The following is a 13,036-nucleotide window of genomic DNA, read 5'->3' as shown; positions in this document are numbered from 1 at the left end:
AGGGCCTTGTGTTTGACACATGTGCCCTAAACAAAAGAGTTCTCTTGGCTCTCTTATGCTCTTGGCTTGCTCTAGGTTTCCTTGCATTTGCCCATGTTTCCCTGCAGAGCCCACATGCAATGGACTGATGGATTGAGGAAACATAAATTAAGCTGGCCTGGGCTATGCAGACATAGAACAGAAACTTGATACTGGTTCTGAATTTAGCTCTACTAAAGACCCAGCTATACTTCTTCTATGGAAGGACAAAGGGATATAGAACTTTGAAAACTCCTCCATGCGAGAGACTCAGAAAATTCTTTTTCTCGGGATATCACAAGAAATCTACCCCCACTAACAACTGTGGAGACAAGACCCTCTCCCCTCTGTTGGCAATAGTAGTGGCATGTATTTTGTTAAAGAAGAGGTTATGTTTGTTTTGATTTGTAAATTGGCTCAAGGATGAAAGCTCTTTGGCAGAACTATTTCCAGGCTCACACTTGCCTATGTAACCACCATTCTTAGATCTTAATTAGGCAACCGGGTACTCATGTAACCAAAGAGAGTTCTAAAAAGCCACCGAGTCAAGGAAGAAGGGTGGCAAAGGCTGCAATGAAGAAGGAATGAAGACATCACCTCAGAGATAACTCGATGAAAGAAAGGTGGCCAAAGGAGATTCAGTTAAAAACAGTTTCTTTCTATCTCTGTGAACTGTGTGAAAGGCCAGTTATCCCCATTCTCTTCATTGCTGGGCTAGCATTGGGCCTGAGAGAGATACTTGATAATATCCAACCAAGGATTCCTACTGATGGACAAAGAGGCTTGTGATGGGGTTCATTAACTATATGTATGTAAAAAGTGAACCCAGGAATGTGGAATTCCATCAGTATTCTTTGGTGGCTGTCATAGAAACTAACATTTTAACAGTAAAATAGTAATCAAGAGTCTTCTTATTATGAGGACAGAATAAAAAACTCATATAGTCAGGGAGGGATTTCATTTCCCTTAATAGGGACAGATTTTACCAGTGAAAATTCAGATTTGAAAGCTGAAAACAAAACAAAACCTTTGTGTTTTCCCTACTTTTTCCCCTCTCTCCCCCCTCTCCCCTCCTCCCTGAGTTTGGAAACTAAAAAGTGCATCATTTCAAAGAGGTATTCCAGAGAGCCCACCTAGCATGAATTGGTTGGGAATAAAGCATGTGTGTTTTCGGTGTCTCTCTGAAAACACATCCAGGAACTCATAAGAGCCACATTATTGTGGTGAGAAGGAATTTTTTGACCTTTCAAAAAAATTTGTTTTGTTTTTCTTAAGAAGACCACAATAAGGAAGTGAGACAAATTTCTTGGCAATGGGAAGATTGTCTTAATGCCACAGGCTTGCATTTCCTGAAGTGTAGAGGGCTCTGAGCAAGCCAACTTATCATCGACTTGTCCTGCATGTAGGTTCCTCACTTCACACTTACAAACTTGTCCAGATTTCCACCCACCCTTAGGTTTTGTGGAACAGATGGCAATGGTAGCCATGGAGACATTTCCATGTTAACCTCTTAGCTTCAAGGGGCTCTATGACCCAAGTCCAAGAATACTAGGAACAGGGCTTTGAAATCCAAAGATGCAGAGAACTAGATGAGAAATATGTATGACACCCTAGAAGGAAGAACAAGCAATGTGGGACACAAAAAACAAACTCCTGTATACTCACTACAGTATGCTTATCTCTAAAACGGAGCTGGGGGGTTTGTACTTATGTCTTCATATGAACTCGTGCTTGGGTGGGGTCCCTTGGGGTAGCCTGTGGAAATCGGGCCCCAGTTTCCACCTCAGCCTTGCAGCCCCACAGCTTCACCTGGCACCCCGCCTTGGCATGGTGCTGCCCCCTCACCTGTTCCACCATCCTGCCTGTGGGGCAATTGATTGGGCCAAGTCCCTCATGTGGCTCCCTTAATTCCTGGGAACCCAGCGGCAGCCCCGCTCTCCACCACCTCCCCTAATCGCCACCTGTGGGGCAATTGGCGGGGCTATCAGGCTCTCACTCACACCCTTCTTGGCCTGGTGCCGCCCGCTCACCTGCTCCACCATCCTGCCATGGTCCCACCCTCATCAGGGCCCACTAGGGCTGGCAGTGCCTCCACTGCCGCCCGCTGCCAATGCTGAGTCATCGATGCTGCCCCCTGGTGGTCAGCACACATCATAGCCAGCGGTCAAACTCCTGGTTGGACAATTTGCACATTGGGCTTTTACTATATAGGATGCCTTTCCTTGACATTTGCTTATGTTTTTCTCAAAATATTCTCTTTCCTTCTTTACCTTACTGCCAGATTTTATAACCACTCCTTGTCAATTATATTTGCAACATGTTCTTCCTTTGCTTATCACTTAAATGAGAAATTCTCGATTGGAATTGATTTTGCTCTCCAGGGGTCACTTGACAATATCTGGAGACAGTTTTGATTGTCACACCTGAGGGTGAGTGGGTGCTTCTGGCATCTAGTAAGTAGAAGCTAAGAATCCTCTAAACATCCTACAATGTACAGGTGGCTCCCGCAACAAAGAATTATCTATTCTACAACATCAGTAGTGTGGAAGTTGAGAAACTCTGACTTAACTATTGCTGTTCCACAGTGTTTACTCTAAGATTCTTTGTTCTTAATCCATACACTCTCTTAGGGTCCTTTCATCTACTGCCATGAAAAAGAAAGTCATATCTATACTCTGTTTGCTCCCAAATCTCTATCTTCTGCTAAATTTATCTTCTGAACACCAAACTCATATCTACTATCCTACTTTGCATCTTCAGTTTTATAGCCTACAGATAACCTTTGGTTTTATTTATTCCAGAAAAAAGGGGTTAATAATTGAAAAATTAATCTGTAATATATAGTGATCTATTTTTAATAAAGGGGAAATTACAATTAACTTTTATTTTGAAAGAACAAAACACAACTTAGTGACACTCTATGAGATAATAAGACACAGTGTTAGATGTCACAAAAGCTGGTAAAGAAAAACCCCTAAGTCTTTTCTGTCAGAGAGATTTTACCTTGTGAGTGAGAGAAATTGGTCTTTGCATTAAACAAGACCTTGTTCTTTCATTGTGGACTCCCAAGTGCTCAACCCAGCCACCTGTTGTCTATCACTTCCAGAGCCTCCATTATAATTCTTTAAAACTAGACTAGTCCTAGTTCTGTAAGGCTACACATAAGTTCAAATTCAATATTTTTTGAGTTCCAGGACCATATCTTACATTCCTTTTAATTGCCTGGAGAGCTGAAACTTAACTGCTTCTCATGAGATATGTGATGGATATTGAAGGGGGGCATTTTCCAAGCAAACCTTCTCTTTTTCCTTTACATCTAGGTCCCTCTTTCAGCCATCTCCTCCTCTAGTGTTAAGACTCACATGGTGAGCTCATGTGTCCCTCATATAGCCTGACATATAGACTAACTCTGAATCAACCAATTATTTGCATTTGGGAAACTCACCAGCAAGCACCTGTCACTTGAGCACAGCAGTGGGTGAGTCCCTGTAGGAACTCCCTGGTGGGTCAGCAAGGGAAAGCTGGAGGCAGAAAGGAGAAATGGTGGAAACTGGGTCCATCGTGGGATCATCATGTGGGGAGTTTGGAACTTTGCCCCAGAGCTTATGCTTACAGGATGCTTTCCTAAAATACTGTTATCTCCCAGGGAAACCAGCTGTCTACACATTCTGAGTCCTTTATTCACATTGTGGTAAGATATTTGAGAGGAAGGGATGATGCCCTGAGAGATGATGTCTCTAAGCAAGAACAGATTTCCAAGCTTCCCAAACTTTCTCTTTCTTGAAAAGAACAGTCTTCGTCCTCCAACTTGGAGCAGCTTTCTAAAGAGCTGTCCATCTGTCTATGTCTTAAAAACAAGTCTCCATGTATGCTATGTGCAGCCAGGCACTGAAGCATAGAGGAAAGGTGAATGACAGATTAATACAGAGGAGGGATATAAGTAGATATCGAGTAAAACCTGGGGGTTTTCCACCTGGACAATTTCAGAATAGAGGGCCAGAGGTCAGTGGGTCCCAAGATTAACAAAGAACAGCCTTTACTGGCTATATATCTCCCAGCTTCTGCAGAATTGTTGACTCCTGGATGGTGACACCCCTTCAGAGTCTGCAATTTAGTTGCCATAACATGGACACCCGAGAGGTATTCTCAGGAGCCACATTTTCTGGCAAGTTTTTGTGATTCATAACACCCATTTTCCAGAATGTTAGAAGAAATCTATAGCCATGACAAAGGGTAAATATGACCAGCCTGAAGTGGGACTGACTCTATGACCCTGCTACTATGGACACAGCTGATGCATGGCTGCCCATGCCATTTGAATTTGGACTGCAGCTGTTGTCTCCTCATACCAGGACACTGGATTATCTTCTCCATCTATGCAGAAGAGCTCTCTCTCTTCTTCCTCTTGTTCCCATTCTATTCTTTCATTGATTCATTCACTAATGCTATAGATATTAAGTGGCCAGGGTAGGTTAAGCACCATGCTAGGCACTGGAGATGAAATGGTGATAGCCCCAAGCTTCTTTAAATTCTTTCCATTTAAAGTTTGTCCAATACTAGGTGAATGCAGTTATGTAATGCTGTGAGGGGGATGAGCACAGAGAGGTCCAGCCATGCCAGGAAAGGGCACCTGCTGGATGTTTCAGATTCTGTCCCAGAGTCAGTGATATGTATGCTTATCCCTGTAAAGTGAGAAGAAGGTGGTGAAGGGTGAGAAAGGGGAGGGATGTTTCTATGTATCAGTGGTGAGAGAGGGTACCATGAATGGAGTGCAGAGTAATCAGGAGGTAAGGGTGGGGTGAAGCCTGTAGGTGGGGTGTGGGCATGAAAGTAATACAGGACAGTTTACTAGTTCACTAGGGGCTCTATAAACCATATTAAATGCTTAATTCTACTTTGCAACATAAAGTTTCAAATGAAGAAAATCAGTCAAAAGGCATTTATAAATCTGAGTTGGGAGGATGTTCTGAAAAGTAAAGGAGAATTTTTACCTCAAAGTATAATTTAATTCAGAATAGAAGAAAAATTACATGAACTCCACAGGGTAAAAAATAAAACTGAATATAATTAAGCACTGCAGAGTCTAATGCAGAGCAAAGGAGCTGTGGGAAGAACAGTAGAGTGAGCATCTCATACAAAGGAAGACAGGATGTAATGTGTGTATAATGTGGATACAACATGGGCCTTAAAGGTAACTGAAAGTTCTGGGCACTCAGCTCCAAGAGGCAGGATGGTTTCTTCCATGAGAATCTTTATCTGCAGTAAAAGGTTGTGAACATTACCACAGACTCGCTGTGTTCCTCTAAGCATTCAACAGCATCATCAACAGTGTGTAATATCTACACTCCCAGCTCTACACACAATAAAATAATGGCTGTTGTCTGACTCACAAATGGGACAAACACAAATAAAAACACTTGTGAAGAAAATAGTCTTTCTCAAGTCCATCTACTGCTCTGATCATTAGAAGGCTACATAATTATACATATTATCTCCCATTCAATAGATTGTGTTTTATTATTTTGTCTTGAGATTTTATAGATTGTGGAACCAAGACCTCTGTGCTTGCTATGGGGACACAGTTGAGAGCACTGCCTACCATGACTTGATGTCCCTAAATAAAATAAAAATACAGTGATAGAAATTTATTTGAAACTTTATTAGGGGCATACAAAATTAATTTCTCTTACAAAAAAATAACTGTACATTCCATCTCTCTCTTTTGCTTGGGCTGTTGGGAAAGGTATTGCTAAATTTGAATCTCAATAATAGTGGGTGGACCAAAAGGTCTCTCGTTGGTGTATTTGTGTTTCAGTGCTCTCCTGGGTCTTGATTTTCTTAAGTATCTTTTTATGTTAGTGTATGTGCTTTTTATTGTAAGGCGTCTCAAAGCTGGGGTGGATGGGAGAGAAGAATTAAAGAACGATTGGGTGAAAAAAAGAAATTCTATGGAAGGAAATAGAATAAAACACAAGGATTAAGGAGAAAATTGGTTTGAGTTGAAAGGAGGGAGTCTTAAGATACTGTGGAAACTGAGAGAGAGATGGGACTAGAGGAGTATTGGCAGAGGACAGAGGCAACAGGGAGCCACAGAAGGTTTTAGAACAGGGAGTAGCAACATGAAATTTGCTTTAGGAGGTTGGTCAAATTGCAATGTTGAGTCTGTACCAAAATAGGGGAAACCTAGGGAGGTGGTGCTGGGATTAAAAAATAGAGAGTTATAAGAAGTATTTGAAGGAGAAAGCAAACCACATTCAGATATAAGAAGTAAAAGAATGAGTTAGTGATTATATAATAAAAGGTATCTAAGGCTGTTATTATTGCCAATGAGTTAAATTAGAGAAAGGGAAAAGGAGAGAGAGATAGAAACATCAATGATGAGAGAGAATGATCGGCTGCCTCTTGCACACCCCCTACTGGGGATTGGGCTCACAACCCAGACATGTGCCCTTGAGCAGAATGGAACCCAGGACCCTTCAGTCCTCAGGCCGATGCTCTCTCCACTGATCCAAATCAACTAAGACAAGAGAAGGATATTGATGCTTTGTAGAGGGAGGGAGAGAGAGGAGGAGAGAAGGAAGAAGCAGATATATACTAATACTCATGATTATAGAGTCCTAAGATCCCAGATCTTTCTTTTGTCTTATACTTACCTGAATAGAATCTAAATGGCCACTTCCTCACCAAGCCATCAAAGCCAACCAGCTTCACAGTAGAAGAATGCTGCTTTGAGATGTTGGCCTAACTACATATTAACCCCAGAGACAACAGAATAGGAAGTAAAACATCACTTAGAAACCCATCTTCGAAAATTCTGAAAGTTATCATTTAACCACCTGTTCAATCCACACACAAGTTCATAAATAAGGCATGCTTTTCTTCCGTGGCCCAATGGAGCACTTATTTCTCTTTCCAGGTCAGTAAAGACTATTTGTATTTCTTTCAATATTTTATTATAAAAAAAAGTCAAACATTAAGCAGAGTTTAAAGAATTTTACAAGGAACACCTATACTACCCACCACTTAGGTTCTACTATTACTAGTTCACAGTGTTTTACTAGTTCACAGCATTTGCTCTAGCACATGTAGTATGCATCCATCTATCAACTCATCTTGTTTTGGTGCATTTTGGAGTAAACTGCAAACATTACTACTCCTCTGCAGTAAATTAAATTATTGGTTTTTAACTTCTGTTTTTGAATATTTAGCAAGCTGAGCTGTGTCAGCTACCTACATCGACAATAGAGTCAAGAGAAGTCTGTGGCTCTTTCTGTGGTTGGTTTATCTGCCCAATCCCTCCTCCCAGGCATTTGAACATTGATTCTTTAATTATAGTGGTGCCACCCTATGCACTTAAATTCCTAAAAAGTGGAAAAGGGAATTTTTACAAATCCAATTATCTTCTGAACTCTAGCATTTGAGACAAAAAGAGAGAGAGAGAGAGAGAGAGAGAGAGAGAGAGAGAGAGAGAGAGAGAGAGAGAAAAGAAAAAATCCCTGCAGATAGTGTAGGAGAGAGAGAGAGGAGTCCTCCCCTAGAGATATAAACAATTTAGCTTATATCTACATTTCAGGGTTGCCATATGTCAGATTGAAAGCAAAATTGCACCTTTAACAACACAGGAACTGTGGAGAATATAGGTGGTTAGAGGCAGAAACTACAGTAAGAGAAGGTGCTAAGGAGCGAGGTAAAAGTTTTTAGCTGGCAAATGGATGGTATTATAAAAAACCAGAGATTGTGTTACAAGAATTTACAAAACAACTATTACTGCAGGTAGTTTTTAGGCTTAAGGAACATGATCCACAGTATAATGACATGCCTCATAAAATAGCATTCCAATAAGGTTAGTTTTGCCTTCATTTTCATGTCTGTTGTATTTATGTTTAAGTTTTAATTGATGTTTTGATCATGTGTTTGACCCTGAGGAGATTGTGAAGGCTCTCATTTTTAAAATAAATTAAAAAGTGACATATTTAATATACACTAAGTGAAAATATCCTCCTTAACATACCCAGAAATGAGATCTTGTTGGTTCAATAAAACTTGATTTAAAACTTGCTACCTATGAGCACCATAAACCAAAGACATTATTCTAGAGACTTGGGGAAAGGACATCAAATTGGGAAGAGGAAATGGAAGAATTAATTCTCAGATCCAAGTGTTGCCTGAACAGGGAAAGGAAGAAGACAGGTGCAAACATGAAGTGGGCAACATGCAAGTTCATTAGAAACAGCAATGAGTGAGAAAGTCTCTCAATGACCAGTCCCAGAAGATAGAAGCTGTTTTGTTTATCTTAGTCAACTCAACCCAACAGCTAGTTCAATAAGAAAATGAAATAAGGAAAGAGACAGAGATCATATTTTATTTATTTATGTATTTTTTAAAATATATTTTATTCATTTTTTACAAAGAGGAAGAGAGAGGGATAGTTAGAAACATCGATGAGAGAGAATCATTGATCAGCTGCCTCTTGCACACTCCCTACTGGGGATGTGCCTGCAACCAAGGTACATGCCTTTGACCAGAATCGAACCTGGGATCTTTCAGTCTGCAGGCCAATGCTCTATCCACTGAGCCAAAACGGTTTTGGCTAGAGATCATATTTTAAGTGTCACCTGATTTTAAAGTGTGGAGGCTCCCTGAATTTCTCCCCCTGCAGAAAATTAAGTGCTCTTGTTCCCCCAAGAATCTTAGAGGCAAGAGTGTGACCATCCTAGCCTACTGACTCAGTACTTGGAGCCTGTATGACAATGAGGAGCTGTCGGCTCCATGGGTTCTCTCAGTGATTAAGCCTGGCCTCTTGTATAAGAAGCAGGCAAATGCATCCTATTGTTAGTTTAGCTTCATATACAGGGAAGCTTTTGTAGCAGCTACTTATCTACTGGTATGAGTTGAGTCAAAGTAAGTGCTCATTATTTTCCACGTTGCTACTCATGTAACCTTGTAAGAATTTTCTATGGGCTGGTAAATTTTAGTACTTATCCACAAAGCTATTTTGCAACCAGGGACTCTAAATGGCAATTATTATACTAATGCTTAAATCAATATTTCATGCTTATAGTTCTGTCTCTAATATATCCAAATGGAAGCAGGCATTACACCAAGGACGGGAGAAAAGACATATTTTAGTAAAAAAAAAAAAAAAGGATGGGAAAAGAACAACACTGTCCTTTGAACCAATGCTTTTAAAATTAGATATTTAAAGAAAAATCTACCAGAATTATGGCTTACTTGACAAGGAAAGATAGCTTCCTCCATCTTCTCTGTTTACACACACTATTATTTCAGCCCATGGTGTTTTGTTTACTTTGGTAAGAAATATTTTACCCCCTCTGAGATAATTAATTTTTGTCAGCTTCACTGTTTATAAGGGAAACTGAGAAACTGTTAATTGAAATACAAAATGAGTCACTGTTTTCAGCAAATTTTTGGCAGCATTCTAATTTGTGTCAATCCCAGCCTAATTATTAGCTTCTTTTGGAAGTAGAAAGCATATTTGATTTTTCTCTTACTGAATTATTTCTTCCTCTTAAAAAAATATGCTGCCTGACAAAGGTTATGTAATTTATATCAACATGAGGTGACATACCAGTACATTTGAAATACCACAAGGTTTAGTGGGTCATGCTTGGCTCTGCACAGTAGCTAAATATTTAGAAAGCCTACAGAATGTGGTCTTTCTCCTCCCCTCATTTCTACCCCCTCATTTCTACAGCCAGCCCAGCCAAAAACTGTGGTTCTTTTAAAGACCTTTTAGTAGATATTAAGCCACAGTATATGGCCCATCACTAATGACATCACTGAAGTAAACTTCCCAGAGTCATCAGGGAGAATTCACTTGGAAATTCAATTGAATGTCACTTGTAAAGGGCAGGCCCCTTGAAGAGGTGACCAGTCATGCATCTCTCAGTTATCTGTTGTGAAAGCATTAATCACTGGGAACTCATTTTCTCCTAATGCAGACACACTGCATTGTTTCACAGGAATTCTTTTCCAAATGATCATTAATGTAGAGAGCGGAAGCTGCTGCCAGTGGACAGTGCTAATAAAATCTATCAGATCAATGGCTGGTATAATGGGATTGTTAATGGTTGCTAGCAGGAGATGGATCTTTCCTGGCTGCAGTAGAATGAAGGCAGGTGGAGAGGCAGTGGCTTTGCTGGAAGGACAGCCCCATCTCTCACCTCCTGAGGTGGCTTCTTGGGGGGGAAAGCAGCATATCCCTCACAGCACATCCAGGGCTCTGAGGCTGGGAGCACAGGCACCAGCTAAGGGCTGAGGAGAGAGTCATGGGGTGACTGTGGGGACGGCTCTGCTACCACAGCCTCCTCCTATGGGTTAGGGTGCATCTGGGTACTGGGGGGTGCTGTGGGCATCCTAGAACTTTGCCTCTCCTGCTCCACATTGGGTCAGCAATGAGAGAAGAACAATATCAGAGTAAGTCTCCTGGGCCAAGGGGCCAGCCCTTTACATGCACTTATCTCAGTCCTCAGGGCAGCGCCCCTAACGCATGTGCATTAGTTATTACCCCATTTCACAACCGAGGAAGCAGAAGTTCAGAAACTAGTCCAGGGCCAGATTCAAAAGTTGTGCCTCTAAATATCATGTTCCTTTACTGGAGGGAGAGACACAGAAGCTGTAGCCTAAAATCAGACCAAAACAGGAAGCAAGGTGCGACAGTGCACCTGGCAGTCTTTCCATTTGCATATCCAACCAGCCAGGAGGTTCAGGACCAGCTTGGGACAGATTATATAAAAGCTATGGTTTGTACCAAAGACTGTTTTTCTAAGCTTTGCTACTAAAATGTAGGCACCCAGGGCCTTAAAGAGGCCTAACTGCTCTGAGCCACCCAACAGCAGCCTTGACTGGGGGCTCCCAGGAGGCCCTCTCTGCTCAGTAACACCTTGTGCTTAAGACTCATCCCAACACTTGTCTTGTTTCCCATTATCTAAAGGTCTTTTGTAAAACTTATTATTATGTTTTTAACACTGTTTAAGTCTATATAATGGCTTGTCTCATGGAGGAGAGAGCACTGGAATCGGTTAGACTTTGTTGCTATCGCAAGCTCAAATTGTGTCATCTAAAGATTTTGGTCCGACTGTACCTTAGGTCAAGTAAGGCAAGAGGAAGCTACTGCCTCCTGGGGCTGCCTCTGAGCAAAAGCATAATGGGATGGACAGCATAGCTGGGCACGGGAGCATGGTCATGCGGGCACTGTGGCATTCCTAAGCCCCAGGGACTACTGTAACCAAGGTGCTGACATAGTTGCCTTCGGACTCAGGAATGGGAATGGGATGGAGTTTGCAGGAAAAGGCTATGGATGCAAGAGGGATGAAAGAGGAATGACAAAAATGCAAGAATTGTAAAATGCTAACACTATCAGACATTCCCAATAAGCACAGAGTATGGCATAAGGGCAAAATTTAATTCCCAGATCAGCTCCCACAACTAAGATGCGAGTAGGCCTCTGTAGTATTTCCACGCAAAAACATCACTATTACTAAAGGCTTATTTCCTTGATTGTTTTAAAAACATGTTAAGGGTTTGAAAGATGTGAGAGAAGACAGATGGTTATGAAGGAGAGGGTTAAGCAGGGAAGGAGTGGGGAGGGCATAGAGGGTTTTGGAGGGAGTCTCTCACATACCCCACAACACCTATCCCATCAACAGGAAGCTTACATGGCGCCAAGTGCAATGGGGATGCAGAGATGGGCTAAGATATGTTCTCTGGCCCCCAAGATCTTACAAATACACATCACAAGTGCTAGACTGCATGGCATAGGATATAAACACAGTTAGGTTGGGTGAGAGCAATTAGCAAAAGGAAAATTCAGAGACAGCATCATGGAAAATTGCATTGGCTGTGAGAACACAGAAGAATGTGAATATAGGGAGAAAAGACACATTTAACACAGTTGAGGAATGAATGGAAGTGTGAAGGTGGGAGCAAGCACGCTGGGTACAAAGAAGAATGAAGGAAACATCCTTGTTTCAGTGGAGGAGTGAGTGTGTGTGCACACATGTGTGTGAGTGTGTGTGTACATGTATGCATGTGTATTAGGAGAGGGAAGCAGCAGGCAATAAGCAGGACAAGATTGGGCAACAGAACATTAAAAAGAATGTTGGTAGCCAGACAAAGAAGTTTGAATCCGTATGATAAGCAAGAGAGAGCCACTGGAGGTCCTTGAGCATGATCTCAGCCCAGTTTTGGAAAGTTTACTCTGGTAGTTGTGGAAAAAGTAAACTGAAGAAGGAAGAGAGAATTAAGAGACTAGGAAGCCACGGCACTGACATGACTGCTATCTTTTCTCCTGCAGCACACATTCATACTCCCCTTTTCCCTGGTTGAAGTCATCCTCAGGCCACACAGCTATCCAATGAAGAAGAAAGGACTCAGCTTGTTGGCTGCTGCAAGTCTTGCCTACATTAGCAGGTAAGAATTGCAGAGAGAAAACCAACTTAAGCTTGTCCTTCAAATCTCTGAGAAATATTCCAGAAGCATACTGTTCTGTAAGACTGCCTTTATATTGAGTTAATGGGGATTTAGCCATCTTTAAGTTTTCAAGTAAAAAGAATTTTGATTGTTTTTGATACTCGTGGACACATTCCAGCAAAAGAATACACAGCTGGTACAACACACACATATACACATGCAGCAAGTCATGAGTTATTCTCTCCTTCTCATGAAGAATTAATCATTGCAAAGCTACTACATATGTTACTTTTCCCAAGAAAATGTTGATCTTTGGTTCCACTTGCAATTAAGTGTTTGAACAGCTGAATGATCCAAGGCATGTAAATATATTCCTTCTAAAGAGGCATGTGACAGTTTAGCATGCTAGGTGTGTTCCATTCCTGTTGCCTGCATCATTATGGGTTTATTTGCATCAACATCTGGCACTAGAGCTCCTAGAGGGCATTTGGGCAATTGCCCAGGGGCTTGCAGAACAGCCTCGCTGGAGTCATGTAAGCTCATTTAAGCAGCTGCCCTAGATTTTATCACTCAACCACCTGGCAAT

The 13,036-nt window shown here is 41.4% G+C and overlaps 1 protein-coding gene and 1 non-coding gene across 5 annotated transcripts in view; one reads left to right on the top strand and one right to left on the bottom strand.

Annotated features, from left to right (window-relative positions):
* Window positions 1–13,036, top strand: part of LOC118723499 (androgen dependent TFPI regulating protein) — an 81,770-nt gene that overhangs the window by 51,614 nt on the left and 17,120 nt on the right. For all 4 annotated transcript variants that reach the window (XM_036445851.2, XM_036445848.1, XM_045584266.1 and 1 more), the window contains one exon: window positions 12,335–12,450. In XM_036445851.2, coding sequence (XP_036301744.1) covers window positions 12,335–12,450 — 116 coding nt within the window. The remainder of the gene's footprint in view (window positions 1–12,334; window positions 12,451–13,036) is intronic.
* LOC118725123 lies at window positions 11,006–11,125 on the bottom strand. Its single transcript, XR_004989865.1, has one exon. It is a non-coding gene; the product is annotated as a small nucleolar RNA SNORA28 (small nucleolar RNA).

This window comes from Pipistrellus kuhlii, unplaced genomic scaffold (assembly GCF_014108245.1).
Source record: "Pipistrellus kuhlii isolate mPipKuh1 unplaced genomic scaffold, mPipKuh1.p scaffold_m20_p_2, whole genome shotgun sequence".
Lineage (NCBI taxonomy): Eukaryota > Metazoa > Chordata > Mammalia > Chiroptera > Vespertilionidae > Pipistrellus > Pipistrellus kuhlii.
The sequence above is the reverse complement of the archived record's forward strand: the minus strand, read 5'-3'. Positions and strand labels throughout refer to the sequence as shown.